The sequence below is a fragment of the Anguilla anguilla genome, chromosome 13 (genome assembly GCF_013347855.1).
Source record: "Anguilla anguilla isolate fAngAng1 chromosome 13, fAngAng1.pri, whole genome shotgun sequence".
Taxonomy (NCBI): domain Eukaryota; kingdom Metazoa; phylum Chordata; class Actinopteri; order Anguilliformes; family Anguillidae; genus Anguilla; species Anguilla anguilla.
Genome location: NC_049213.1, coordinates 14937600 through 14963626, shown reverse-complemented (window position 1 = coordinate 14963626; position 26027 = coordinate 14937600). Strand labels below are relative to the sequence as shown.

At 41.9% G+C, this 26027-nt stretch overlaps 3 protein-coding genes across 3 annotated transcripts in view; all 3 read left to right on the top strand.

Moving 5' to 3' along the window:
* Positions 1–5732, top strand: part of LOC118211380 (E3 ubiquitin-protein ligase Itchy-like) — a 31738-nt gene extending 26006 nt beyond the window's left edge. Inside the window, exons 21-24 of the mRNA XM_035388551.1 lie at positions 519–623; positions 968–1064; positions 1776–1848; positions 2629–5732. Of these exons, the coding sequence (XP_035244442.1) occupies positions 519–623; positions 968–1064; positions 1776–1848; positions 2629–2728 (375 nt within the window). The 3' untranslated portion in view covers positions 2729–5732. The remainder of the gene's footprint in view (positions 1–518; positions 624–967; positions 1065–1775; positions 1849–2628) is intronic.
* A 986-nt stretch (positions 5733–6718) lies between these two features.
* Positions 6719–10469, top strand: pxmp4 (peroxisomal membrane protein 4). The gene is made up of 4 exons (XM_035387054.1): positions 6719–6887; positions 8113–8175; positions 8430–8628; positions 9069–10469. Exons 1-4 carry the CDS (start codon positions 6775–6777, stop codon positions 9336–9338), a joined length of 645 nt encoding a protein of 214 aa, XP_035242945.1. The 5' UTR covers positions 6719–6774; the 3' UTR covers positions 9339–10469.
* A 6640-nt stretch (positions 10470–17109) lies between these two features.
* On the top strand, positions 17110–25615 carry tgm5l (transglutaminase 5, like). Its single transcript, XM_035387299.1, has 15 exons — positions 17110–17484; positions 17791–17970; positions 18285–18521; positions 18876–18994; positions 19119–19247; positions 19767–19944; positions 20298–20433; positions 20565–20668; positions 21529–21768; positions 22343–22375; positions 22528–22560; positions 22737–22946; positions 23394–23554; positions 23894–24030; positions 24704–25615. Exons 1-15 carry the CDS (start codon positions 17478–17480, stop codon positions 24852–24854), a joined length of 2055 nt encoding a protein of 684 aa, XP_035243190.1. The 5' UTR covers positions 17110–17477; the 3' UTR covers positions 24855–25615.
* The last annotated feature ends 412 nt before the right edge of the window (positions 25616–26027 follow it).

Below are 26027 nucleotides of genomic sequence, written 5' to 3'. Positions count from 1 at the left end.
AGTGTGATGAATCCAAAGGAAGACTGATGATTGATTCAGCATTCCCATAGTGCACCCCTCCTTTTTGTTTATAAAGAAAGGCCTCAGCCTTTTTATATGCAAATAATTTAGCACTATTGATTTTGAAAAAAGAGCCGTGCGAAAGAGGTTAATAAATTACTACTCTCTTCTGTATCGTTTCTAGTGACAGTTCCCTTTAATTGATGATGTTTCCACATCGTTGCCATCCCAGGATTACATCAGAATTGCTCTTTACTCATCAGAGTGTCTGTACGGGAACTTCCAACTTCTTTCCCTTCCCACCCTTGCATGGTGTTCAGGATAATATTATTCAGAGCCACATTGATTCAGTACATTAGTAGTACAGTAGCAGCATTGGCTTGCTAAAGGAAGAACACTTAGAGGCAGATCAGTGTGAGAGCAGTATGGAGGTGGATTCAGGACAGGGCGTTTACTGCCCGTGCTAGCATGGCGGCGGCGGCGGTGGCGTAACGCAGGGCTTGATCCCGCCCCCCCAGGTGATGCTGTGCGGGATGCAGGAGATCGACCTGACGGACTGGCAGAGGAACACCATCTACCGGCACTACGCCCGCAGCAGCAAGCAGATCCTCTGGTTCTGGCAGGTGAGCGCCGGCCCACTGAAAAAAACAACATGGGGGTTGTTTACCCCCCCCCTTGAAGTAGTGTATAAAGCTGCTTCACCCGAGCAGGCAGGAATGAGGGCGTGTAATCTCCTTCATCAGTCACATGACCGATGTCTACTGTAGAAACTCCAAAACTGACCTTGCATTCCCTCTCCTAGCATTGCATTGTTTCATTGCGCTTCTCGGAACTAATGGCTGTTCAGCAGAGCAGCAAAAGCATTTTCGGTTGAGGAGAAACTAGCGCAAACAAATGTGCAGGTCTTTGCAACGGCTGCTTTCGTGCGTGCTAATGTGCTAACGTGCTAGTGCTGTTGCCTCCGCAGTTCATAAAGGAAATGGACAACGAGAAGCGGATGCGACTGCTGCAGTTTGTCACGGGGACCTGCCGCCTGCCCGTCGGGGGCTTCGCTGATCTCATGGGTGAGTAAGAGTCGGCGGAAGCGGGTCCTCCCGTAACCCTAATTCCACCACACCTCCCCTCGCCCAGGCACACCCGCATGGCCGTCTCCCGCGCTGTGCATCAGGCCGGCTCCTGTTTCTGATCTTTTTAGATGCAAAGCACCTCATGCGCCTGACTTGTAACTCCAGGGACTATTTGCAGTTGCTTTTTTTTTTTCCTTGCGTCCTTTCCTCGCTTCCTGAGCTCCACCCAAAAGAGGATGCGAGTTAAGGACTTGAGGACGGAGGAAACAGGCAAATAGAATGTCCTCGCTCAGTCGAACGTCAGTAGGAAGCGACGTCAGTTGCAGACCTGGTAGATGGGGGGGAGGTGCATCCACAGGTCGATCATTTTTTAACACGATCACGCGTTCTGGGAAAAAAAATCTTCTGCAAAGAATGCCCTCGTGTTCGTTAACGAAGCATCCTTCGGGTGCCTCCTAGCTGGAACATCTAGAACCATTTAGCGGGTTGGAATGCCCTTAAAGATGGCGGCCCTTGTTTGATTTCCGGGTCTGTTGAGGACCGAGGAGACCGGGACAGATAAAATAAGCGATTTGAAAGAGCCCACTGACTCACTCGCTCGCATTTAGCAGGCTGACGTTTTTCCACAAGGGGGAGCTATTTGCAGTTGCTGAATGGTGCTTCGTATCAATGACACTGTCCTTATTTCTTTATTTATTTTTTCTACAGGGAGCAACGGTCCTCAGAAGTTCTGCATTGAAAAAGTAGGGAAGGAGAACTGGCTGCCCAGGAGTCACACATGGTAGGTGGAAGCTCAGCTGTGAGGTTGCTGTACGCACTGCTGCACACCCTCTGCGTTCAAATGAACTTAAAGTCCAGTCCATTAATTACAAATCCCTCTGCAGCCACTTTCTTCTTGATGTTGAAGTGTCCTTGAATTCACAAGATAAAACTGTGTACTTGCATGTCAAAGTATTTAAACAATGTAAATCGAGGAAAAGGTTTTATTCATATTTTAAATATTAATAAGTAAAATATTTGAAAATGTATTAAATAAATAAATAAATAAATAAATAAATAAATAAATAAATATTATTATTTCTGTTAGATGTGAAGTTTGTTATTTGTAAACGTGAGTGCCCGAGGTCTTGCATAGTATAGTGCCTGTTCTGTAGGGATGTGTGTTTCAAGTTAGACTGATTGAAATGTTAACACATTTTTAAATTATAAAAAAAAGACATGGTCACCAAATGGCCAATACCAAATCCTGTACATGGCAGTATAACACACCCCTACTGCTTTCGGAATGGAAAACTTGACGTCAATAAAATAGGCTTGATATCATGTCATTTGTTAATATAATCATTAAAGAATACTTTTTGATGGCAGCAGTGCTTGGAAAAATTGTTACTATTGGCATTTGCTGGCTGAAAAGTTACGTTATATGTTATATATTTTGCTGTTTTTATTCTTGAATAAGGGGCACTTGTCTTTTTTTGTTATTTGTCATAATCGAGATTTCCATTTCATCTTTTCGTATAATATTATTTGTGTGTTTTTCCCCCCTGTTGTTCAAAACCAGCTTTAACCGGTTGGATCTGCCGCCCTACCGAAGCTACGAGCAGATGAAGGAGAAGCTGATGTTTGCGATCGAGGAAACGGAAGGCTTCGGGCAGGAGTAACGGGCGTCGCCAGGCGTCTCGGGGGGGCCCCCGCCGCCGGGCGTCCCTTCCCGGTTCGACCTTTCAACTTGGGGGGGCGTTGCCATGGGTTACGGGTCGTCCTCAGCAGGGAGGGGAGAGGCCCCGGTCTCCTCGGTTACCTGGCCCCCCGCTTTCACCCGTAGGACCTGCTTCGTGGACACCCGTCAGGACGGGGAGCGCGGGACGCGGGGCTCCCGAATCCCGTTCTGTCCATCATCACCTGCTATGACTTCTGGACCCAGTACACAGTGGGGGGGGGGGGGGGGCTTTCATCGTCAGCACACCATGTCTCGGAGCGAATGCAAACTCCACGGTACGCGCGGGGTCATCTGGAAACGGTGCACTACAACCCCCCCCCCGACCACCAGACTGTTCAAATAATATCAAAAAGTTTCTTTTTGACAAAGTATTAAATGGAATGGGATCATGATGGCTTTGAGTAAACCTAACTTGTTCATTTTCACTATTTTATTTCATCCCCCCCCCCCCCCTTGTCAGGTCATTTGCAACACTGTAGTGTCACTTATCTGTTAAAGTCCGTGCCTAAAACCTTTCGTTTCTGACACAGATATGAACTATGTTCCGTTTTAAAGCATTTATGTACTGCTTATGTCTGTTTATTTTTGCTTAAATGTTCAAAAACAGCTGAGATCATGTTTCGATAGTGTTAGTTTCGATTTCAGTGTACCTGATTGATCCAAAAGCCACTGATTTGACCAAAGTTTAATCAAACTTGTTAAAACCACATAATTGCAGTAGCTACAGCTAAATATTTAAATGGAAAATCTTGATATCTTAATATCCATTATTTGTTTTATTTTCCAAGGAAGAAAGCACTTTATAATGCAAAATCTCTTATGTTAAATTGAGGTTTTTTTTAATGTTATTTTTATTTTTTTAATGAGGTTTTGCATGCTCAGAAAAAATAGTTTGGACAAGGCGGTTATAACGGATAGCTGGAGACAAATCAACATGACTTCATGATATAAAAAAAAAAAAAAAAATGAGCGCAACTCCTTAACGTTTGCTGACGTTTATGGTTTTACTTCTGTGCCCTTGTATACACTGAACTATTTTTATAAGGGTTTGCGATGTTTGAAGGTGTTGCTAACGATGGGGGAATAGCAGAAACCTGTCATCGAGCGCACCTGCATGCGTTCATGGAGAATGAAGCTCAATTTACTGCCATTGCAATGAAATGCTTTTATTTAATAGAGCTAACTATTTTGGGGTCTTGTAACCCACCCTTTACAGGATATTTAGCTCCTTCAGGTAAAACACTGCTGGGCGTGTCCTGAATCAAGTTGCGTCGTGAATGAATGAATGAATATTCAGAAATGGTATGTTATTACAGAAAACTGCAAGACACTTTTATCAATATATTTTTAGACTAAGTGTTGTATAAATGGGTGTGGCGGCAATGTTCATAGATGTGAAGGGCCTTGCTTCCTATTTTTTATTATTTTATTTTATTTTTTGGTGTTGTCCAGGAAAGATCATGCGTGCTAAGTAGCTATGAGCTCGGAATAGTCCATTTGGGCCCTACAATATTTTTCTCTCTGTGATGTTAGTTCTAACTGTTTACCTGTGTTACGTATTAAGAGAATAGCTTGGATGTAACAGTAACTTATCTGTAGAGGTTCCCCAATAGTCAGAACTGTCTGTCTGTGAGGTGAAGTAACACAGGGAGGTCATTTTAATTGTACATTTTGACAGGGAATTCAAGGTGAAGATGTCACATGGGTCTGAATCCAATCAGATGGGGTTATTTTAGTTTTGGATTCTGACAAGGCAGTACTGTGAAAAAGTCCCTTTATAGAGTCATTCACAATGGTAGGCCATGCAGTTATGAAGTCATTTTTTCTTCTTCTTCTTCCTCCATTCTCAGGCATGTGTTCATAGGGGTTAGTGTCAATGGCTTTTCTTTTGGCTGTATCAAAAGCTTAATACAGAATTTATGCACAAAATCAAATTGACAAGGCTTATCTGAAGAGAAGGGGGAAAGACCACTGTGTCCTATTGCATATGGGTGTGTGCATGCATGTGCATGTGTGTGCGTGCGTGCGTGTGCGTGCGTGTGCGTGCGTGTGTGCGTGTGTGCGCGTGTGTGTACATAAAATTTAAAGATGGTCCCCCTAGCCTAAAAAAATGTTGATACTCAACTATTTATCTAGCTATGTATACTCAAATGGATTTGCACATTTTCAGCAGAACGGCATGAATGACCCCATTTTTTAGTTTTACTTCAAGCACTGGATGTGAAAAATTAAATGTTTGTCGAGTGTCTAATCAAGTGCCCTTTGAGGCTCTCAACAGTGATTGCATTACTCACCGTGTAAATGTGACAGCGGCATTTGTCATTGCAAGGCACTGTGGCAAACCATTGTTTCCAGGACAAAGCCCACAAGCTGCAGTGCTTTCAGAATTAATTCAGTTTTGATTGCCTTTACATTAATTACACACTACCAGAGCGCATGAAGTGTAGTATCTATATTGAGAAACACTTGGCGCACCAGGGAAAAGTACATGGCGTTCAAAAAGTAAAATTGCATTCTCAATGCCCAACAATCATTGTTCAGAGCAGAACCTTTTTTCTGCAGTCCTTGTCCAAATAGGGAAATCGACCTTTAAGGAATGCTAGTTTGCGGAATGAACTTGTAGGCATATATTATCAATTCCCAGTGAAATAGCATATTTAGATTTTTTTTAAATGCTGCGTCAGAAGTTAAATGGGTATTAATGTCAAAGGTTTCCTGTGAAACTCTGTACTAACGCCCCCCCCTCTGTATATTAAATGAGTGCTGTAAATCATGTTAATAATGAATTCCTGTAATTCTTTTTGTAAAGTCTAACCTTTTAGTAAACAAGGGTTAATGGTTTAAATGCTATTTAATTTTATTCTTTCACTATTTTATCTGTACAGGAAGAGAATTGGTGTAAAATGTTAATCTGGTTAGAAGTTTAAATAAAATACGAAGGTGAAGTTGTTCTCTGTCTTTTCTAACAGATGTCACTTGGCTGTTTTGTGGTCAGATTGTAGACACACACAAACACCTTCAGCTATTCCTGATCATTTGCATTTGGTCACTGGCACTCACACTGAGCATGTTGACACTAGATTTTAATTCCTTGTCGACTGGCAAAATTGCCTCTGAAATTCCTAGATGAAAAAAGTGATGGTCTTCCATTCGAGGTAATATGTAATTGACATGAAGTCTACTGGGATAAAAATGCACCCTACTACAGGGGACCAATGAAATGCTCCATAGCCTAGCTGCAAATTTGATGTACAGGTACTTTCTGGCATGTTTTTACATTGCACAGATTAAAAGAAAAACTGCTCTGTTTTGGTGATTTTGTTTTGTGTGGCCATGCAAATGTATCAGATTGTGTAGTTGAATGATGCCAGATAATAGGCAATTAAATACTTCTAAGGAATGGGACTAATTTGAAGTATTCCCAATTTCCAATATATTCTAATATACACTATTTTTCCAACATTGCAGGGTCCAGGGTCAAACATTTTTCTTGCAATCTATTAACAGTCTTGGAACGTCGTGTGGGAACTTTATCTTCTGTGATGTAAGCCAAATTGGGTGCTCCCGACCCACCCTTGACTGATGATGGGTTATATGGGTAGACAAGCTTAAATTATACAGTACATTCGTGTCCTTCCAATTTTTCTACGAATTTATCTCCAGCAGAGGGTGTGCATAGCCCATGTAGAATTCTTAGGAGTTTGAGGTTGCAACATTATTTAAGGTACTGTGTTTTGGTGAAAAGGGAAATAAATTCAGTTTAAAAGACTAAACAAATTTTATGAACATTTCGTTTAAATTTGGTTGGTGTTTTATAGTTTTTTTGTGGCAAAAGTAAAATAGCCAAATGTATAATTTTACGTTTTGATGTATTGGGAACTAAAAATTGAAAGCGCAGGATTTCTAAACGTTCAGAGATTGAAGTTGCACCTGTTTTGTGTGTAGTGTGTTACGCGAAAAGTGACCACTGCAACCAAATCTCAAGCAATGGCTGGTTCCGAGCATTTCCGAACACTTTTATACACAGTAAACAATTTGCTTCTGCAGGAAAAATATAAGGTGTTTCTTGCCATTATAAAAGGATTCAGAAATGGAGCCGTGTGAGTTTTGTTGATGTTTTGTATAACATGTTCAGCTGCTCGGAGAGTGAATTCTGGTCATGAATTTATTGCAGAGAACCAGTTAATATTAGCTAGCGATCCAATCGGGAGGAATAAAGTTTCCTGAACCAAGTTAGCTATTTGGTTGACCTTGATCTTTTCCTTCCCCATGCACTAATTTCGGGATGTTATCCGTTTCAGCCAGAAAGATGGCCTCCTAGTTTCATTGTTATTTATGTTTTTTTTTTTTTTACTAACGACGTTAGCTGTCTAGCTAACCGGCTGCTGTTTACTTCCAAGTGGCTGTCAGTGTCAGTGGATTGGTGTCATTGTTTGAACCGTAGTGAATATAGTCCGGTGATCATAGCACTAACAGCACTAACAACTAGCCAGCTATTCATTAAAATTAAAACACGTTCCTAGTTTTGAACTAAATAATGCATTTTGACCATCATCTTAAGTAGGGTAGAGCAGACCATTACTCACAGAATGTGTCCACACCAGTCAGTTAATCATTCAGATTGAACTCAGTGGCCCCTTTCTAAAAGCTGCTCCTCCAAACAGCGAGTCGTGTGGAGGAGCTGTTTGGTGAAGAGGTTTAGTTGCTGTGCAGGACAGTGAGGCAGTGGGCACGCGATCTGCAAAACTGGATGATTGAAGACTGGAAACTGGTGCACATTCAGCCCCTTAATACCAACTGAGCATTAGTGGAATGCCATAGCATACCTAAGTATTGTTGCTGACCATGTGCACCAGTTTATGGCCTCAGTCTACCCCTTTTTTGAATAGATACTTCCAGTAGGATAATGTACCATGTCACAAAGCACGTGCCATCTCATGACTGTGACTTCAGTTTACTGCAATGGCCTACGTAGTCCCCAGACCGCAATCCAATAGTGCACCTTTGGGATGCGGTGAAGAGGGAGCTTTGCAGCGTTAATGCGTGGCTGGAAAATCTGCGGGAACTGCATGATGCTATTGAGTCAGAATGGGCCAAAATCCCTTCGAATTAGCACCTTGTTAAATCCATGCTCGCAAAGAATTCAGGTTGTTCTGCTGGTAAAAGGGGGTTCTACCAGGTGCCAGATAAGTGTACTTAATAAAGTGGCCACTGAGCATATATTTAAGCATTGCATTGCTCCTTTAAAAACGTCATGCTCAATTGAAGTGTGTAAGTAAAAACTAAAGTGCGTTTTATGTTGTTTGTGCATCTTCTATTGTCTAGATATGGAGCAAAAATCCGAGCCCCCCACGCCCTTGTGATGACGTTTCTGTTTAAAAGTGGAAGGTATGCCTGTCTCTTATTCTTTTTTAAGTATCTTACTGAATTTCAGAAAAGCCACAATTACACACACACAGACAACATGAAAAAAGCATCGTCTGTCTCCAGATTTGAAATGTATTATTTTATTTTGCCAATTCTAATGCTCGTTTAGGGGTGATGACTTTAATTTCTATGACAACATAAGAAATACATTTAAATTAAAAGTATCAAAAGAAAATGACCTTTGTTTTTTTTTCTCTCCTCCGCCTGGGTGACAGCCTGAAAGACAAACTGAAAGCCATTGCTCAGGCAACGTACACTCACTCCCGCAACTTGGCCTACTTTGTATTCACATACAAGGGGCTTCAGGCCTTGCAAGAAAGAGTCCAGGGGAAGAGCCTGCAGTCTCAGTCCTTCCTTGCGGCCTGCCTTGGAGGTTGGCTGGTGTTTGGAGACAACAACCACATCAACAGCCAGGTGAGAAATTTCACTTTAAACCCAGCTGAATACCTGAAACCAGGTAAACACAAGGCATTTGTGATGAATACAGCAAAATGGCTGATCAGATTGACCCAATTTGCTTTTCTTTTTTTTTTGGGGGGGGGGGGGGGGGGGGGCACTTGTCATGGGAAAGTGAGATTTCATGAACCCCAGAATGGTGGGGCTTCAATGAGGTCAATCGCTCACGTATTTGGACCAATGAAAAAAGGGTTGCTCTATGTGGCAAACCACAACGATTGGTATAAATCAGCGAGTCACTGATACTACGGTAGCTTCGCCCATTTTTGAGTTTATGAATCTCCCTTCCCCTTTCACTGCCTGGACCCTTTGGCGCTCTGCATAAATTATTCATCCTTCATCTCGGAGCAACCTGTTTTTACATATCTCTTCTGTCGCATCATGTTTTCGCCCCACAGATCAACATGTACCTGCTGTCTCGGATTCTCTTTGCCCTGTCCCGCTTGGCTGTGGAGAAAGGCTACGTGCCGCAGCCGAAGAGAGATCCGTTCCCCCTGTTTGCGGCTCTGGTGTGGGGCGTCGTTCTCTGGCTCTTCGAGTATCACCCCCACACCCTGCAACCATCGCTGCAGTCCTCCATGAACTACCTGTACCACGACAGCAACATGTGGCACGACATCTCCGACTTCCTTATCTACAACAAGCCAAGGACTGGGTCCCAGAAGTAAAGCTAAGCTTCTTATCCTGAAAGATCCAGAGGAAATTTAGTACAGGCATTTTAATTATTAGGCTAAATGTAAGTAGCTGGAAACTTTTTACGGAAAGGGGATGTGGTCTTGCACCTTGACGTACGTTAACGGTTGGACACCTTAACATATCAGATAATTTGCATTTGAAGTACTTTACATAAGTACGTTCATTTTGAACGTTTGATTAAAAATTAACTTGGTGTGCAAGGTCATACTCGATGCATTGTATGCATTTCTTGTTCTTTTGAACATGGGAACTGTAGCATCTATGGAATGTGACTTAAGCAGGGCACTCCTCTTAAATTTTAGCAATAAAGCTACTATGTGTGAATGAGGAAAAAAATCACTAGATTTTAATTGTAATTATTTTACTGTTACGCTTTGGTAACATTGTTATTTCAGAGATGCACACAAACGTCACCGTTTGTACATATTGTAATTCATATATTCACATTGTATAATAATTTCTGTGTTTTTCAGTATAGTGTGTGATTGTACATTAATTATTATGCCTCTCCTGGATTCATTAAAGCCTGGGTCAAGGCCGCAGGGCAGTATTTTGGTGAATGGTGATGTTCTCCTAATTCCATTTTGATACTCGGCAGTGTGTGTGAGCTGAAGATGCAGTGTGCTGAGGTAAAATGTGGGACATGCATATACAGCTTTTCTAAGAATTACACTCCTCTGACGGTCAGGCACTTTTGTTTAGATTCCTCTGGAGACATAATTCATCTTGTGTTCCAGCAACCATAACAAACCTATGTGCATGTCATGAACTGAAACGCCCATTACCCGACTCTGAATTTGTTTTCAATTTAACACGGCATAAATCTGTTGATGAAGGTCTCCTTTAAAAAGGCACTTTTCCTTAGAGTAGAGTAGTGTGGATTTATGGGAATGAAGACCATAGTGCATACCAGAACTTTGCATTCCAGGTACATGTTTGGGCCGGTGAATCAATTTTTAAAAATTAATCACACTCATTTTCAGTAATTTGGTGTGTAAACAAAATGCAGAATGTGTTTGAAAATACCCTGTGCTGCTAACTAATTTACACATTTGCAAAAGTGTGATAAATAAATTCTTGAATGCAAAAGCAGGAAGACAACATTCTTGGTTCGTACTTGTGTTTATTTACCTTTTATTTATTGAGAATCTCCCTCAGATTTAGAGTTAAGGGAAAATGAAATGTTGGGGAAATTGATCTTATTTTTATCCTGCTTTATTGATGGTCAGCAACCCTTGTTATATAGCCTACTTTACCATTTCTATTAATCCATACATTTAGGGCAATGATCAAGATCTAAAGGGTAAGTTTTGCGACTGTCTTGTACTTCCATCTTGTACTTCCAAGGTGTTCAGCTGAACTGAACAGGGGTTCGCAACTCACGTCTGGGAGGGTGTGCGCTGGGTTTTGTTCCAACCAATTATTTTCGCTCAGTTTTTCTAAAATGGTTGACAAGTCTGCTCCTGTTTTGGATGGCAGTAAATGTGCATTCTGCAGGTATAGCTTGTGACTATCAGATAAAATAAATGATTGCGGCTAAGAGACACGTTAATTCCCAAAAAGGATAGACTGCCTGTCATTCATCGCTGATTTAGACACTAAATTCTTACCTACCTTCATCCCCTTTTTAATTAATCATTTTGCTAGTTTGTATTTTCTATAGGAGGCAGGCCACATTAACCTTTGTCATCTTTGTTCTGTCTTGTGCCTGTACTGTATGTTCATTGTTTATGTCTGTACTGACTGTTGAAAAGCCTTTGAAAGTTGAAATGCCATTCTCTGCAGTAGGTAAGCTAAAGGACCGTGTAATTTCATGTCTTAACTGTCGGAATGTAACCACCGGTGCCAGTTCCCTGCCTGGAGAGCTGGAGAACCTGTTGGTCCGGAGTCCTCAAGGTCGAGGTGTGGGTGCGAATCGGGCTCTGTGTCTCACCCTCCAGGGGTGGCCGTCCAGATGGCCTGACGCCAGGAAGGAAGGGCTGGACCTGAGCCTGGCCAAAGGGGACCTGGAAGAACCCATCACCAAGGGCTTGTTCCAGTCACTAATTGGAATATGTGAAATTGGCACGCAGGATTCCAGACATTCATTTCAAGTATTTTTCACGTTCCGTATTAGAAAAGGATGAAAGGAACAGATGCAATGGCGGCTGAAATAAACAATTGGAATGAGCCTCGAGGCTCAGCCTACAGCTACAGACAGTATCCTGTCTGCCTTTTGGAGACTAGTGAATTTTGGGACTGGGAGCCAAACTGGTCAGCCAAACACAGACATGCATCTCAATAAGTAGGTTTGTCTAAGCTAGTGCTGCCCAATCATTTCACACTGTAGGTTTTCATTTCAACCCTAATTTGGCACACCTGACTCTACTAATTAGGAGCCCAACAAGATCTATAGCTGTTGAACTGACTTCTGGGACCAGATTTGAGTATTTCTGGTCTACATAAAGGAAAATAGGGTAAAAAAAAAAAAAAAAACCTTTCAGGATCTATTGAAACAATGCTGGCAAATTTGCCGACGGTGCGGCTCAGCATGCCACAATGTAGCGTCCCTCATCTCCCATCACCTGCTCTGAAGTGAAGCCTCATGCAAGGATACAGTGGCTGCAATCAGGTGGCATGTGGTAATTAAGACTTGCACCAAGTGAGTTTAATACTGCAGGCAGTGTTGCCAGATTGGGCAAAATCCCACCCAATTGGACTACATTTTTAATGTTATTGGACGGGAAAAAATGGCTTTGGATGGGTTCACCATTTGACATCTGGCAACACCGACTGCAGGGGTCCCCAGACTAAAACAGCTTCCCTGAGGTTCTCAATGAAATGGTGAACGCCTAGAAATGGGACCTCGTATAATAGAGATCATCGTCAGTATTTTGCACAATAGAAATGTGGAATGTATTGCATTGATCATAATGTTTATGAGGATGTACTTTTTGTTCTTTCAAACCTGAGGTTAAATGAAGTGATAATAGATGAAGATCTGAGACTCCTTCCTGGACCCCAGTTTGGGAACCCCTTCCCTACTGTGCAAGCAGGTGCAACTCTTGTGTCTAGTTCTAAATCCAATGTTATATGGCTGTCAAATAGTGTGTATTTAGTACATGGTTATTTAGTGCAATAGTTTGATAGAAAGACTGGCTGTGGGAGTGTAAATTTACCACCTTAACAAGATTGTGCATTGTGTTTGTGAATAGCATATAAAAATAGACTGGATAGCTCATTATAGCCGCTCAACATCCCAGTCAGTCCACCTAGTATCATTATCAGTGAATTTAAATAGAACCATCTGAGGCATTGTTTGCAAATGAATAAGGTCGGTTAACATATTTTTTTTTCTCTCAGATGACACCAGAAGGCAAGCTGTGATGCATAATAACGAAAGAAAGATACGATGCATTAACTCCAGTTATTTATTTTTGTATATTTTAAGGATGTGCACTACATGGCAAAAAGTATGTGGGACCCAGAACATCACACCCATTAGCGTTCGTTTAACATCTCATTCCAAAACCATGGGCATTAATATGGAGTTGCCCCCCACCCCCTCTTTTGCTGCTGTAACTTTCTCCACTCTTCTGGGAAGGCTTTCTACTAGATTATGGAACATGGCTGTGAGGATTCGCTTCCATTCAGCCACAAGAGCATTAGTGAGGTCAGGCACTGATGTAGGGGGATAAGGCCTGGCTCGCAGTCCAATTCATCCCAAAGGTGTTCAATGGGATTGAGGTCAGGGCTCTGTGCAGGTCAGCCAATTCTTCCAGACTAAACCATTTATTTATGGACCTTGTTTTGTGCACAGGGGCATTGTCATGCTGAAACAGGAAAGGGCCTTCCTCACACTGTTGCCACAAAGTTGGAAGCACAATATTCTGACAAAATATTTTTCTATTAAGCTTTGATCATTGATTGAGTCGAGGTAGGACTGGTTTTACTGTTTAGCTATACTGGGGGAATATACATTTCAGATCATTGAAATCTTTTTAAAATCATAACTATTTCACAGTCTTACAACCAAGTTGCATGTTAAGTAGAGGCTTATGTAGAAAGTGTGAGTGCAAAAAAATAGAAATAACTATGAGTCTTAAAAAAAGAACCAGGCACTGTTTTCCAACCCAGTCTGTCTGCTGTCACACAGGTAATCATGGTGCAATATATAGTGTAGGCATGGCAAGACATCTATTGTTAAATGCATTTCATTTATGAATTGTTCTTGAAGGTACTTGGAAAAAAACAATGAAGGTAACATCAGGATCCCCACCCAAAGGAGTTAACTGTTCTTTTCTGATTTATTCAGCTTTGATCCTTAAATTGATCATTATGACAATTTTCAAGCTAGTCATAATTTAGTCATTCAGCTAACAAATTCCTTAAAAATTGAACAATTTAATTTTTTCAGTGTATAAAATAAATCTATTGATTGAATAAACTTGATTTGTATGTTTAAATTACTGTGTTTCTACTGTGGTGGTTGAGTTGGTTTACCCATTCATGCAGAATGTGACCGGTCAGAGTGTCACTGTGCTATTTGTTGGGCCACCAGTTTGTCTCCCCTTGTATTTTTGCCTTGTGCTTCAGTCCTCAGTTAGCCAGATGGCCTTTTTGTCGAGCCCCTTCTCAAACAATTATACCACTGCATCACCTCAATAATCTAAGTTGATAAAAAATCATGTGTCTTAGTGCTGGGATACAACAAAAACATGCAGCCACAGTAGCCTTTATTGGATAAGATTGGACACCTCTGCTTTATATGACTGGATTTCTCTTTTTACTGCAGTGATTCCTGGTTCTGGAGAGCCACGGAGTCAGATTTTTGTTTTTTCCTTAAGATCAGCAGACAATTCAGACCCAAGTTCTGAGTAACAATGAAATCCAGCAGATCCTGTAGGTCTCCAGAGTCCATGAGTGTGGACTACTGGCTCAAAGATGTGCTTATCAGAGCATTTGAACTTCCATCCATGTTCACTTTTCTTTCTGACTCTCCCCATATTTAATAAGCTAATTGTTTATAAATGTCTCAATTGCAAACTCAGATGTACAATTAGCCTCTTAACTCTACTGTTAGAGTGTCCCTGGAGGATAACCAAGTTTAAAACCCTTCACGTCATGGTGGAGACAGACTGGTGGCCCTAGTCAAACAGTGTCATAGGCGTTTGCCCTGGGGGAAAATCTGTCATCCCATATTTTGTTTTGTTTTCCCCCATTCAAGATCACGGCCACAAACAAGAAAAAAATGTAAGTTGCGAAAGAAGAAACCGCAAACTGAGGAGTGTGAATTATTCAATGTTCCATTACCGTGTACCAAAGTAAAAGTGCTTTGCGTCATTTTAAGTCAACAGTCGCCAAGGTATGAAAACAACATTTTCTACCTCTGGGATTCCTTTCAGTGCTGCCATGTCAAATACATAAGACCCTTAAGATAATTCTCATTGTGTGTTCCTGAGTGAATTAAAGACGCACCCAGCATTTTTTGCCATGTTTGAAGAAGTAAGGCTATCTGTACAACTGTCCCTTTTGTACCTTTGCAGGCAAAATGCCATGCCCATGAGGTTAGCAGCATTGCAAGTGAGTCATTGGGGGATATGCAATAGACCAACACCTTTCGAGATTATTTTGTCACTGGCGTCATAGAAATGAACACCCTCACACGCTTTTACAGATAAAGAACTGAGCCTCACTTAGAATATGACAATATTCTCAGTTCTTCCCACGCTTGGGTGTACGACTGTTATTTTCCCCATATCTGTTAACAAATAGCTCAAAAATGTTTCTGGGGAAAAAAGCAAAAAATAAATAAAAGTGAATGAGGGGTGGTAGCTTGAGCAGTAACTTCATCTGAGGAGTCAAAACAAGGCGGCGTGCAAAGCCTGCAATCTGTAGTCAGGTGGGTCCGCCGAGCCCAACCGAACCTGCAGACAGAGGAATGCCCAATTCGAAGGACCTCAAGGCTCGAATTCCTCCGAATGAGCTGCTGGAGTCCACAGGTACGAAACAGTCAACGCTCCCCCTGCTGTCCCCCAAGCTACAGCGACTGTCAGCTTTTAGGTAGTAGAACCTAGTGAAGGTCGTGGGAGAGAACGGCCACTTACCCTGACGGCTAACAGAGGGGCACTCTGGGCTGGTGCCCACGAGGTAACCATTGCCTCAGTAAGCAGATGAAATGCAGCTGGATCAAATCAGCCCTGACTGTTCCTGCGCTTAGTGCAAATGGAGGCATAATTGGTCACTGTGGTGACGAGTGAAAGCCACCGTAAGCAACTCTGAAGCTATGAGAAGTACACATAGCTTGGCCTCAGATTGGGTGGGAGAAGTCGACACCCTGATATCGCTCCCTGTTGGCGTTGGCGGCATTGTGATTGACCAGTGTTAATCAAACTCAGTCCTGGGGACCCTCCGTGTATGCCGGTTTTCGTTCCAACCACAATTGCGACCCCAGAATTTTAACAAGCTGTTAATTTATCTTAATTAGATGCTTTTCATGTTGAGAGGGATAATTTACCCAGCAACTGGCCACTAAAACGAATTGCCTTTGTGTATGAAAGGTGCTATACAAATAAATAAACCTGCCTCTTAAGCTACATTATGTCAGAAGCAGCTATGCATGCCATGAAGAATAGAAGTCCAATGTTCACATTATGCTTGTTTTACTATATTGCAAACGACTTCATAAAATTATTTAACTGATCAAGATAAAGACTGAGGTGAAATAATTGGCTCCTAATTGGTGAAGCTATGGACAACTGGCCACTAAAACTAACCATTTGGTCGATAATGAAAAATTCATGACTGAGCAAATCATAATGAACCAAACAAGCATTGTGTTAATAAGTCTAAGGGGGAAAAAAAGATTTAGTTAAACATGTTTGACAACCTAATTAGGAGCCTGTTGATTCCCCTCAGGCCTGAATTTGATCAGTTAAAAATTTTTGTTACCTCTCTTTATAGTTGTTTGCAATATAGCACCATGTGAACATGGGACCTTTATCTTAATTGTATGTATAGCTATTTCTGACATAATATGGCTTAAGATAATCCCTCTAAACATGAAACCTATTTAAGTAAAATTAACAGCTTATTAAATTTCTGGGATTGCAGTAGTGGTTGGAACGAAAACCAGCATACGCAGAGGATCCTCAGGACTAAGTTTGAATACCTCTGCTTTTGATAACATTAATGAATCATAAGATTACCTTTTTTCGTCAAAAAATGAGGGTGTGTTGGTTTCACGTGCTTTTCCCTGGTACTAACATGGTCGTTGCTATGTTATGTAACCAAGGGCCAAATTCCGCCTCACTCTTTTACTGTGTATGGTACAGTACATGCCGTCACACCTCCAGCAATTTTCCTCTCACAATGCGGGTTCCAGTGTAATGTCCCTGGGACAAGCTTCATCTTGTTTTACTACATAACTAATCATCTCCAAGTGGCAGACACGGAGCACAATGACACACTATGACTACAAGCGCATGCCTGGGAGCGGTCTGAAGAGCACACATGAATGACGTGAAGATTTTGGCCGACGTCTCAAACGTTTCCACATGCCAAGCCATGCCACGAAAAGCTGTTGTTGCATGTCACAGCTGTATGGCAGATGCCAGTATAAAATCTATTGAGAACATCTTATCTTCATATAACTGTGAAATGTGGGGCCTGTTCATTGAGTAGCACGTGGATTTTCCCAGCCCTGTCCAGTCTTGTTTGCCTTTGAGGGTATATCTGTTGCCTTTGGTGGAGGCGTGTTAGATGCTATCCGTTGCAGAAGCTGGGAATGAAGATTTTTAACGTTACAGTGTGATATATTTTCCTTTAACCTCTTCTTTTGTCTGCAGCTTCAGAGAACGAGGGTACGAGGGGCGTGGTCCCACTGTTGCACGCAAGCATGTCATCTACACTGGGACGCACGCATATTCCAAATTTAGGGTCGGGATTGCTCATCGACTAGGGACTGGGCAAGTTTATTTAGTCTTTGGTGAAACCTGTTTGCCATGCCCAACCACGCCCCGATAGGGAGGCGGCTCCTGGGGTTTAAATATGTCATGTGGAGGGAAGGGAGGGATTCAGATTACTAAACGAGTGAAGAACTAGAAACAAGGAACTACAGCACCCAAAAGCTAATGGAAGGTGAGATTTCCTTTTTGTTTATTTTAAATACAAAAGCATGCTGTGTTTACCCATCGATTACAAATACTCATATGTATATGTGTGTGTGTGCATGTACATAGTCTATATAAAAAGATTGAATTAGTTGTAAACAGTTTCAACAACATTGTTTGCAGTAATAGATTTTACATATTTACCAAAATGTTAAAAAAAATGCATTTAAAATACTTTCTCATAGAATCAACTTCCATTGTCTAATTTCTCAAAATATCTTTTCGCTTTAGTACGCAATAACAGTTTTCTTGTATTCCTCCCACTTTTGCACAGATTTGATTCTTAAGCATGTTAACCTGGAGCTCCCGACCAACCAGGTGAGCCATGAGACCGAAGGGTTGAGCTCCAAAAACCTGGTTGTGCGAAGAGGAGAGCCATTCAGGATCACCCTGTTCTTCCAGGGTCGGCCATTCAACCCAGACAGAGACAGCCTGGTCTTCAAAGCTGTGCTAGGTACTATCAGAAACCTTTGCCAACCAGGAGCCATAGAGGAGCAAGACTTGATTTCATCACATTACATTACATGCATGTAGCAGACACTCTTATTCGGAGTAACTTGCACAGCTTTTTGCATTTCTTACGTAGTACCCATTTATACAGCAGGATACTGAAGCAATTCAGCTTTCTGAAATGAAACAAGCTGTGTTATACCTGGGAATCAACCCTACAACGTTTAGGTCGCAAGCCCAGTTCCCTAAACATTATACTATGCTGCTGTTTTCTTCACCGCTGCAGTCAATCACCAATCCCGTGTTTCCCCTGCGCAGGTGGCCTCTTTGTGAAATTCCCCGCCACCTTCTCGAAGCCGCCCGCTTATTCTCAGTGGAGTGCTGAGATTGAGCCGGGTACCTCTGCTCGCAGCCAGACTGTCACCGTCAAAATTTTTGCCCCGTCCTTCGCCCCCATCGGGCTCTACGAGCTGCACGTACACGTCCTGGCAACGCCCCGGCAGTGCAGCTACCAAATCGGAGAGTTTGTGCTGCTGTGTAACCCCTGGTGTCCCGGTAAGCACGTCTTGTGTGTGGACTGCGTAACGTTAGTGCATATTCACAGAAACTCATAAAAACATGTACTTTAGTAATTTAGTAAGATGTATTTGAGTAATTTATATTTTACTAAATACCTATTGCACTGCAGCCTTCTTTAGTAGTCTTGAGTTTGTGTCCTCAGCCACAGAGTGCCGTGGTCAATTTTAAGGAGATTTGAAAATCTGAAAACCCCTGCTATCAGAGACCGCATATTTGCATGTAGCAAATTCATACTTTGTGCCAAGACTGCTAAGCCTCTGCAGAGTTGCGCAAAGTTCACTTCGAGTTTAATTTCATTGCCCAATCCTTTTTTCTCTCACGTCTCCACAGCCGATTCAGTGTACCTTCAAAACGAGGAACTGAGAGAAGAATGTGTGACAAATGACATTGGATTTTTGTATGTGGGTACCTCCAAGAACGTGGTACCGAGACCATGGGAATTCGGCCAGGTCAGTCTGACAAGGCTTCCCTTAAAAAAAAGCTGAAATATTGTCAATTACTACATGAAATTTATATTATCATTTTGCCCTCTTACATTTTCTCTTCTCCCTCCACCCTCCAACAAAAATGTAGTATGAAGAAGGAATCTTGGAGATCTGTCTTGACCTTCTGAAAATCAGTCCACAGCACCAGAGGAACTGGAAAATGGACTACCTGCGCCGCTCAGACCCAGTGTACCTGAGCAGGGTGGTGTGCGCGATGGTGAGAGTTCAGTCAGGACCCCTGGGAAGGGTTGGGGGGGAAAAGCACTCCGAGCCATGAACAATGCGTCCTTCTGTTTAACTTGAAAATAAATGCAAGTGTTACTCATTTTTCATCAACAAAGTCTGGCTTTGTGGTTCACGGTTGCTGAACACAGTTGCTTTAATCACGGTTGTTGATTAAATCCTGACCTTGGAATAACTGTGTTCACTGAGTTTATTCAACAATGCTATTTTGATGTTTTTGTACTCAATCCTAAAAACTCAGTGAGTTTGCATTTTTACATCAGTGAATGTTTGCTTGTTGCTTGTTCACAGCTGTTGTGTGTTTTGTGATGAAATGAGCCGGTCCTTATCTTTGTAAACGGGAAGGGTCTTGTTTTATGCGATAACTCGTATTCTGAGTTTCTTTGTAGGCATTTTTCATGGACACCCTTTGAATATGAACGGTGTGGAGAGGGTTGCTTATTGTTATTATTATTTTCTTGCAAGCTCAAGGGTTTACTGTTTGTTATGTCAGATCAACTGTGAAGACGACAAAGGGATTCTGAAGGGGAACTGGTCTGGGGTCTTCCAAAACGGGGTTAACCCTTCGGAGTGGACGGGAAGTGCTGACATACTGAAACAGTGGGCCAAATCCAAGTTCAGCCCAGTGCACTATGGCCAGTGCTGGGTCTTCGCAGCTGTCATGTGCACAGGTAAGCTTGACTCCGAGCTCCTCCTCCAATATCGTTTCTCGTTCTGCATGTCGTTCATCCCTCTGTTGAGATGAACCTTCCTTATGCATCTCACCAGTAGGAACTGAAATAGATTGTGATCTGTAAATTTACGGAGTATGCACTTCTGTAATTCAGGCTAAAGAAACTGCCATTCCTTAAAATGCGAGTGATATAGTTTCGTATAACATGGTTCATTCACGTCAACAATTGATCTCATGCTGCCTAAGACATTTAAAAAGTAATGCTTCCATTGGTACTAAAATGAATGGAAAAGTATGTTGAATACAGAAAGCAGAAGTCTATTTTAACATTTTTAACTATTCTTCTTTTAGTCATGAGAGTCCTGGGAATTCCATGCAGGGTCGTTACCAACTTCAACTCTGCCCACGACACCAATGGCAACCTTGTTATTGAGGAATACTATGACGAGATGGGGAAAAAACTACAGATGAGCAAAGACAGCATTTGGTAATTATCTGCTTAGAGGTCCTTAAAATTTGTGGAGCCATGGAAACAGCAATTCCTCATTCTACTAAGATAATTACCTGCCAGTTTTCTTTTTTTCAGTAATTATGTGCCCGTATTTCTCGTTTTTCCAGGAATTTCCATGTGTGGGTTGAATGCTGGATGACCCGTCGTGACTTAGGATCTGGCTTTGATGGATGGCAAGTTTTGGATCCAACTCCCCAGGAACGAAGCAATGGCAAGTCAAAATACGTTCACTGCAGAAAAACAACAGCGTTCTGTTCAGTTTTCCCCTTGGCAAAGGCTTGACATCAACAACTCGGATTAACAGTCATGAGAATTCGTTTCTCTCAGCGCTGTTCAAAGACCTGTGCTTTGGCACCACAATCAAATCAAACCTGTTCTCAAAGTTTTGGACATTACACAGTTGACCGTTTGCCAAAACGTTATAAAACTGCCAAACATGTAATGTCAGTGTTTGTGTGATCAACAAATAACAGTTTCTCTTTGCAAGCTGTAACCTGATTATTGTTTCACTGCCAACTCCAGATTTCATGAGTTGAGTGGAGCCTTTTTTAAATTTACGTCAGGTACTTTAGGACTGTATTTGTGTTGTATTGAGTATTGTCATTATGCTCTCTGGTATATGTCCTTGGTGGTATGTCTTGTATCTACTATGAAATATATTATCTGTAAAATTGGTAGTTGTGTTGCACCAGAAAAGCACATTTCACACATTTAACACGATTCATGGAATTACTTCCTCTCTAATTGGACGGTTTTGACCAGCGGATTCACTGCTACATGCACAGATGGCCGATCAAGTAAAAATGTTCCTTTAGGAAATGGCTATATTTATTAAACCTAGGCTATATTTTGGAATAATAGGGTTTACTTCTGCAGACTTATGGGTTACGGTGCTGCACCTTGATCCACTGGGCGTAATAATGGCACAGAGCAGATAGGCCCTCTATCAATATGGAACAAAAGGAATGGGACTTTCAATATTAGAGTGCCGCAGCAAACCACCTATATTAAGCTACTTATTAGCTCTAGCCTCAGGGAGGAGATTAACGGCAGTGTTCCGTTCCCCTGCAGGGATATTCTGCTGTGGCCCTTCTCCCGTCAAGGGCATCAAGGAGCGTCATTTGGACGTGATCTACGACGTCCCCTTCGTCTACGCCGAGGTCAACGCGGACGTGCACACGGTCATCGTGAAGAACGGCCAGGTGCTGTCCCGGAGCGTGGACACTGAGAGAGTGGGCTCCATCATCTGCACCAAAAGCCTGGGCTCCTCCCGGCCCCTCAACGTCACCAGTGCATACAAAAACACCAAAGGTAACGCAGAAAGATCACCAACCAATCACCCGTCTGACTCCGGCCTGGATCCAATCAACATGCGCCCCCTATTTCGGCTCACAAATGAATTGAAAGCGTGAAGCGTTCACCAAAATCAACTTGCCAAAGCGCCTTTGCAAAGCAATGAAATGAAAAACGTTATGAGACTTTAATGGAAGATGTTGATTGAATCCACACCTGCGTGTGATGTGCAGCCCTTAGCACCATTCTCATATCGTGCCGCTCAGAATTGTGCAAAGGGCTAGTAAAAGAGCTAGTACAGCTAGTACAGTAATATTCAAAGAGGTCTACTCTTAATGGCTGCCATGAGGTCAGTGTGTAAATTGGAAGCCAGTTCAGTTCTGGCTTTCTGAAAGGTAACTGAAATATGCAGGACTCCAACCTTCATTTGTCCTCTACTGAATATCAGTAGAATTTTAAAAAATGTGTTATTTATTTACCTTTTTTTTTTTTTTTTTAAAGTATTTCAGACAAAGTCAAATGGGATTTCTAGTGATTTCAGCACATACGTATCAATAGCTGCTCTAACATTTCTATTTACATGTTGTTACAGCCGTTATGCCATCAAACAGAAGAGCGGATGAAAGTGAGTATTTCTTTATTTTTTATTTTGTTTCATCAACCAACAAACACTTATGCTTGTGGTATTACAAGAACATACCATGCCTCAGCTAAATGTCTATGTACCACTATGGTATAACTATTTATTTAATCATTATTTTATCTCTTTTTTTTTAGGTCCAAGGTTGAGACGATCATATACTCTTCGAGGTAAGCCCCCGACCCCTTACCGATTATGAGGTCTCCCATTGTGCATTTGGGGGTAGGAATATTCATGGATGTTATACATTTGGATTCATTTATGTTGGAATGCATAACAATGATCACTGGCGATTCAGTAGTATGGGTTCTGGAGAATCATTTGGATTCACGGTTTGCCTTGGCAGGAGGAAAGCACACCTTGGCCGTTTCCCTGAAGCTGGTCAAGACGCCAGTCGCCGGGGAGACCATCTCATTCTCCGTCACTGTCACCAACAAGGTGAATTCCCCTCGAACCCTGAATGAACACATCAATGCACAGGCCAAGGATTACAACAGCAGCCCACTGGAGACCTTCTGGGAGCTTCACAACATGCTACAGCTGGCCCCCTATGAAGGTAAATGTCAATTCAGCGAGCAGCCTTATTATCATTTAATTGTTTTGCTGACACCCGATTCAAAGGTGACTTGCGAAGGGCATGTTTTGGACAGTGGTCATTTATAACAGTGGAAATTCAGGTTTAAGAGATTACTTTGGTAGGGCTTTGGTAGGATTGAATTTGCATTCCTCCCCACCCCTCCCTGCAGTGTGTTATCGCTGGTGGTGTAGGTGTGTGCGTGACTGTGTGGCTGCAATTTCACCACGCAGAACGTACATTTTTCTCTCCGTCACCGTCTACCTGTGCGCAGATTCGTCGATGTTCGGGTTACATGTCCGGGACCTTTCCATATGTAGCCTCTGTTCAATTTCCTGGAACCTACTGACCAGATTAGTCTTGGTCAGTAGAGATAAGAGCAGATAAGAATTAGATCAGCCAGTCATTAATTTTCTCTTTCGTCAACAGTCAAGACCATCGTGCACCAGATTACCCACTCCGAGTATGAGGAGATGCTGTTGGGAGACGGTCTGGTGAACCTCGCTGTGGTGATGCAGGACGTGGCCAGTCACGAACGAGTCCTGGCCACAGAGGAGTTTAACATCACCAGCCCATGGATCTCCATTCAGGTGAGCCTACTTAACAAGTTGTAAAAATAGCATAAGACATAACGAAATAAATATAAAAATAATTATGGGTAGTGAACAATGGTAGTAGTGAATGACTGTGGACCAGCGGTTTGCTGGAGTCAGCTACCCACTAAGTGAACTTGTCGTTTGACTGCAATGATTTCCCACTGACTACCACGACGACTGCAATTATACTGTAACTTCCTTGTCTGGAGAAAAATACTCTTTCAGAGAAATGTAGTAGAATCCCCGGCGTGTTTCATGCATGTGTTTTTGCTTGAATTCTGAGCTGATTTCTGAAGTTAGTCGGCTGAGCTATGTGTGACTTACTTCCTCCAGATCACCGGTGGCGATCGCGTCGCGCTGAACGAAAAGAATGAAGCTCGCTTCGTCTTCAGAAACCCCTTCCATGTCCCCGTGAGCGGCGTGCTGACGGTAATGGGAGCCGGTTTAGTGCCCGGAAAATTGCAATCAAGGTAAAAGCGCGTCACAGCTGTATTTTTATCAAACGATTACTTTAATTTCTGTTTCCTGTTGTAAATGTCACATGCTTGAAGGACCAACGCATCCTATTCTGAGCACGATTGTTAGTGTTGGCAGCTGATTACACAAATTCCTTTTGAACAAGATGTGCAGGTGAGGCATGCAATGTTCACATCCATGTCTACGTTATGAGTCTGCAAAGTGGAGCGTCGTGAATGTCCCTGTGACGCATCAGTTGCGATTGCGCAACCACGGCGATGATTTTTTTTTTAACACTTCTCTTCACCACTGAATTTGAAAATTTAAATGTGAGGTGTGAGACTACAATGCTGAGATGAGGTCTTTGGATATATATCATTGCTAAATCAGGAAACTTTGTTGAATTGTTTTGATATGGAAAATATGACCCCACCACATGGTGAAATTCACTCACCGTATGGAATATATTGCGAATATGGGAAGGCACTTGTAGCTTAATCCTACGACCGAATGTACTCTAACATCGATATATACTACTGCATAGAATCCCATCACAACTTGTAATGTAACATAGATATAGAACCCACGGAGTGTGTCTCATGATTCCTCGCCTTCCCCGAGCCCCAAATTAACGGTCGTCCCATTAGCCAAAGCCACACAAACACCTGTTTCCTTTTTGTCTCTCAGCGTGAGCCTGCAGCCGGGGGAAACCATGAAGGAAGTGGCCTTTTTCATCCCGAAGGCGACAGGCACGAAGATGCTCCACGCCAACCTGGTGTTGAAAAACAGACCCATTGTGATAAGGGGCTTCACGACTGTTCTGGTGAGAGCAGCATAGACACTGGCCTCGGTCCAGATCTACCAAATGAGCCTGAGGACTTTGCCACAGTCCAAATGACTGAACATATATTTCCACCATTTCCACCACAGAGGGTGAATTTTTTCAGTTTGCCATTTTAATTCCACACTTTACAAAAACATACTTTTTATTTTTGTATTTAATGTTGTATTTCACTGTTTGTATTTCTCTATTTTTCATATTTATCCATCGGAAAGCACAGATTACTATGTTCCCTGTCAGTTTTCTTGGTTATCATGGACGTGAGTTTATAACAGTGGAATCACCCTCCCTTTTTGCAAACAGTGTGAACATCTCGGATGTAAAACCTCTGTACTGAATCTGAAAAGATGTAACTGTAGAACTCAAGCAAGCACTGAACTGTATCATTGTATCATCGATGTAGGACTCCAGCGCCATTGTTATTCCTGGGTTCTTTCTCTCCATTGGCTTTCACTTTGCTAATCTCAGTTCACGCAGATTAGCAAAGGCAGTACATGGTGGTGCACTTACATTTGCCCAAAGAACCAAAATAAATATACAGAGGTAATGGTAGATCAATTCAATAGTGGTTTGCTTAGGTGTACCCATCACTGACTGCTGACTGAATGTGTTCTTTTGGCGTACGTGCATGTATGTGTGACTTGGGTGTTATGCATTTGTTTTTTTTAAATTAAGTTAATAGGCCTACCACACCCTGAAAGAAAGTCACAGCCCATACCCCGTGATTCATATACTGTACTATTCACATGTGAAACTTATTGCTTATTTAATATTTTGTATCTAATTTATTGTGTAATAAATTATAAAAATAAATTCTTGGACATGTGAGTGTTTTTATATAAAATGGTTGGTGTTGGTTGATCCATCAACAAATGAAAATTTGCTTCTTTTCACCTTCAAAGTAAATTAAGGTTTACATTTTTGTTTTGGTTGTCAATACTAAATCTTCCAAATGGCATATTTTTATATTGCATTAATTTGCATACCCTTCTCCATCAGGCAGTACAGCACTTTCTGTACTGCAGTCCCTTGAAGGATTCAATAGCTGAACAAGTCCAGTACCGAAGTAAAGAAATCACATAAACTCTGTTTATATATCTTAATTATATCTATATTTTAATATATAATTGAAAGAGGACTACATATGACTACACTATACAATCCTTATAT